Source organism: Solanum dulcamara, chromosome 10 (assembly GCF_947179165.1).
Source record: "Solanum dulcamara chromosome 10, daSolDulc1.2, whole genome shotgun sequence".
In the NCBI taxonomy this organism is placed as follows: domain Eukaryota; kingdom Viridiplantae; phylum Streptophyta; class Magnoliopsida; order Solanales; family Solanaceae; genus Solanum; species Solanum dulcamara.
Genome location: NC_077246.1, coordinates 70,239,921 through 70,244,821, shown reverse-complemented (window position 1 = coordinate 70,244,821; position 4,901 = coordinate 70,239,921). Strand labels below are relative to the sequence as shown.

At 36.4% G+C, this 4,901-nt stretch overlaps 1 protein-coding gene across 1 annotated transcript; it reads right to left on the bottom strand.

Annotated features, from left to right (window-relative positions):
• Positions 1-1,629: 1,629 nt before the first annotated feature.
• Positions 1,630-4,093, bottom strand: LOC129871379 (pentatricopeptide repeat-containing protein At3g04760, chloroplastic). Its single transcript, XM_055946279.1, has 2 exons — positions 4,008-4,093; positions 1,630-3,339 (listed from the first exon to the last, which is right to left on the bottom strand). Exons 1-2 carry the CDS (start codon positions 4,048-4,050, stop codon positions 1,823-1,825), a joined length of 1,560 nt encoding a protein of 519 aa, XP_055802254.1. The 5' UTR covers positions 4,051-4,093; the 3' UTR covers positions 1,630-1,822.
• Positions 4,094-4,901: the final 808 nt, after the last annotated feature.

Here is a 4,901-nt window from a genome sequence, read left to right as displayed (position 1 = left end):
AAAGTTCATATACCTGTGCATATCTTGAGCTTATTTTTTTCAGGAATTCTTGATGTTAAGACCCGTAACAGCTTGTAATCCACCATTTATTTCACCGCACCCAAGGTATGGCCAGGTAATCCATGAAGTGGAGGGAGAACCATGAGATCTCGTGTTCAATTCTCAGCTAGATGATTTCTTCTCGTGTGTCTAAGCCTTGGTGAACAGAGTTGTCTAGTACGTATGTCGGTGAGAAGGTAACAAGTGCCCTATGGAATAGCGGAGGTGCGTTCCAAGCTGATCCGGACACCACCATCATAAAAAAAGTTCATCATTCCTTTCTTAGTTAGATGATTTCTTCTCGTGTGCCTAAGCCTTGGTGATCAAAGTTATTTGATGTCTACGTTGGTGAGGAGGTGCAGGCCCCATGGAATAGTGGAAGGTGCGTTCCAAGCTTACCTGGGCACCACCATCATGATAAAAGTTCTTCTTTCCTTTCTCAGTTAGATGATTTCTTCTCGTGTGCTTAAGCCTTGGTGATCAAAGTTGTCCGATGTCTATGTTGGTGAGGAGGTGCACACCCCATGGAATAGTGGAGGTGCGTTCCAAGCTGACCTGGACACCAGTGTCATGAAAAAAGTTAATCATCCCTTTCTCCGGTTAGATGATTTCTTCTCATGTGCTTAAGCCTTGGTGAACAAATTGTTTGATAGCTATGTTGGTGAGGAGGTAGCATGTGCCCCCCCCCCCCCCCCCTCCCATGGAATAGTGGAGGTGTGTTCCAAGCTGACCCGAATACCACTATAATGTAAAAAATTCATCATCCCTTTCACCAGTCGACCTCTTTTCGTAATGTAGAAGATGGTTTCTTCTGATTTTGGTAATGAGTGACTTTGATGTTCACGGACTACTTTATTCAGCATATACTCACAATCTTCTGGAGTACAATTGGAAATTTGCTGCTGTATTCATTCATCTATGGCACAGGTCAAGGCCTGGTGGAGACTGTTCAGCATTATATTATAGCTTGTGATTAGCAAGATCACGCGAACATGTAATGGTTTTCTTCCACTTCCAAGAGAACCATTTGATGCTTATCGGAAACAGTCTTTCTACTTTTCCAAGGTAGGGGTAGGCTGCGCAAACACCGTCCTCTACAGACTCGACTTGTGGGATTACACTGGATATGTTGTAGTTGTGTTGGTGCTGCCATGGTAGCAACTTATCTGATTGGAAATGAAAGATATCCACGTAATATGATCAATTTTCTTTTAGTTCTTTGAGCATGTATTGAATGTAAGATTCATCGAGGTGTCCTTTTTAAAGTTGAAGTGCCTTTTACAGATGATAAGCAGTGAACTTGCAAGTATTTTTGGGAGTAAATGTTGGCAAAAGGTCCCATCATTTCCCCAAGCAATACTGCACTTTTACTACTCAATGTGAATCCGGATTAGTCAGACCAATGAGCTTCACATATCGAATAATTAAAACATAATGTTGAATAGATCTTTAAACTACTTGTCAAGTCATACAATATTCTCAACAAACAAAATATACAAAGTCCAACAACTAAATAAAAAAATCTCTCAAACCAGAACGAACTAATGCATTTCTGAAAAAAAAAAAACGAAAATATTATACGTACAAAAATACAGCAAATGGGTACATGCTTGTTAGTTTACGAATACAATGTAAAGAGTGCAGACAGAGAAGCCTGAGATCTTTATTACTGTCATTGATGTACAAGTATTGAACATTGATATGAACGAAACTTGTCCTTTCGCGGACCTTATGATAAAATTGGAACGATACAGAGAACATATCAGAAACAGATTCAAGAAGCTTACTTTCTGGTTTCTAAGATAGTAGTAATATCTTTACTATAAACATCAGGTACTTGAAAGGTTTTTCTCAAACGTTGAAGTGATTCTTTCGAGATAGCATTCTTATGATAAATCGCGCTAGCCATCTCCATTGCTTGAACTCTCCATCCTGAAAAACCAATACCTTCAATTAACAGAATATACGTTGTTTCATTTGGACGACGCCCCTTTTCTACCATCTCTGCTAGCACTTCAATTGCCTCATCAACTCTATGAGCTTTGCATAATCCAAGAAGAACAATGTTATAAGTTATAACAGTAGGTGGAAAACCATTCCCTTCCATATCTCCTAACAAATCAAGTGCCTCATTTACCATCCCATCTCTACATAAACATGAAATCAATGAATTATAAGTTATCTTATCAGGATCAACACCTTTTTCTATCATCTCTGATACCATTTTCAAGGCCCTAGCTCTCCCTCCATTATTCCATAACGCGCTCATCAATGTATTATAAGTACTCACATCAGGAGGACATCCTATTTCCGCGAGCTTCTCAAACACTTCCATTGCCTCATCAGCTTTCCCCTTCTTACACATTGTAGAAAGTATAGTGTTATAGTTCACTATATCAGGCAAGCAACCGTTCGAGATCATGTAATCCAAGAACTTAATAGCCAAATCTAATCTCCCTACTTTGCAAAATGCAGAAATCAATGGATCATAAGTAAATGTATCAGGTGTTAATCCTTTATCCATCATTATCTTTAACAAGTTAATCGCTTCGTCTAATTTCCCATCTCTACATAAAGCACTCATCAATATGCTATAAGTAACTACATTTGGTTCACATCCTGCAGATAACATCTCATTCATTAGCTGCTCCCCATCACTCCATTTCCCTTTATGATGCAACAACGCCCTTAACAAAATGTTATAGGAGATCACGTCGGGCTTACAACCCTTAGATGGCAAACTCCTAACGAACTCGTAGGCTTGATCCATCATCTTTTCTCTGCACATTCCCCTGATAACTGCATTATAAGTGTACATATCAGGTTGAAGACCTCTCGATAACATCTCATGGAGAAGCTTCATTGCTTCATGAATTCCGCCTTCAAGAATCGTTGCCTCTATCAAGATTGTGTATGTAATAACAGTAGGCTTACAATTGTTTTCTTCTTTCAACTGATCCAACAACTTCAATGCTGATCCTAATTTCCCTCTATCACAAAGACTGCCTATCAAGATATTATACGTAACAGAATCCGGAGGAAAGCCACGAGCTTTCATCCGATTCAACACCTTATTAGCTTCTTCAATCTTGTTCGTTTTGCAAAATCCACTAATAAGTGCATTATATGCAAACACATCTGGTTCACCAAATTGCTCCAAAATTTGCATAACTTTCACCCCTTTGTCCGACTTTTTCGAGTTGCAAAACCCCTTAATGAGTTTTGTACAGAGAATAACATCAGGTTTATAACCATTCTTCAACTTACATTCAAGAAGATACAAAGTTTCATCATATTTACCTGCTTTACATGACCAATTTAGCACTTTCATATCATTTGAATGTACATGTGTAGGTCTATTTTCAGTACAAATTTTGACCCTTTGAGGATTTCTAGTCTTTACTTTGTTTTGGTCATTGCTACTACATTTTACAACAAAATTGTGCTTTGAAGATGATTTTGGCTTCAAATTATTGGAGAAAAAGGGGCATTGAAGAAATATTTCAGCTGGAATAATCCTACTCATTAGTAGTCTAGTGGTATCAGTGAAAGTCTTTCGTGCAATATTGATTAGTTCAACTCTCACAACGACAAAAAAGCCACGCCTCAATTCCAAACAAGTCAGAGTCGACTATACAAGACTTCCCCACCCCTTGATACTACTATAACTATGCCTCGATCTCAGACAAGTTAGAGTCGGCTAGACAAGGCTTCCCAACCCCATGATACAACTACAACTACGCCTCGATTCCAAACAAGTTAGAGTCGACTAGACAAGGCTTTCCAACCCCTTGATACAACTACAACTACGCCTCGATTCCAAACAAGTTAGAGTCCGCTATACAAGACTTTCCGACCCCTTGATACAACTACAACTACAACTACGACTCAATCTCAGATAAGTTGGAGTCGACTATATAAATTCAAGACAAATCATGTTGAATTGAATTAAAAAGAGAAAAAAGTACCTGTTATTCTTGTTTGTAAAAGAGAAAATTGAACATGAGCCATGAAATGAAGTATGGTACAAAAAAATAAATAGATGTTGAATTAGAGATGTTGGTATTTTTATTTTATTTTTTGCACATCTGAAAAATCTTGCTATAGATTCTTTTTGGATAAGTAAGTTCAGATAAGGCCACAAATGGTTAACCCATTGGATAAACCGGGTCGGTCTAGTTTGTGGCTTGCACTTTTTTGAAGTTGTCTAGTTCTTATATTAATTGAGAAAAAGGAAAAATTGACAAATATATCCCTTATTTATATAGTTTTAGAGTCGATATATATGTGCCTCATTAAAAAAATGCATATATATCCTCGTCATTTAATAAGTACATACATGTTCTTGTCGTCTAATAAATGATACATATTTACTCTTTTAGTTAAGAGACTAAATTTTTTTTAAAAAAAAATAATATATATATATATATATATCCTAAAGCTGGTTTTAAATTTAAAAAATGTCATGCAACTTTAAAATATTACCTCACCCATTTTTTTACCCCTCCAAATCCAACTCAATGGAAAAAAAAAACAATCCCTCTTTATTTAGACCCCATCCAAACTCATTTGATGACTAAGTAGGAGAGGAATTGAGTTTTTATTTGGGTTGGATTTGAAGGGATGGAAAAAAATGGGTGAAGCGAATTTTTAAAGTCACCTAATATTTTTGGAATTAAAAAAATCAATTTTAAGATTATTATTTTTAATGCAATAAATATATATTTGTTAATGAAAATAATAAATATATATATACCATTTGTTGGACGAATGAGGTATATACACATTATTATTTTAACAAAAGATATATCCGGTCTAAATTAAAAAGTTGAGGGGTACATTTACCATTTTTCCTTGATTTT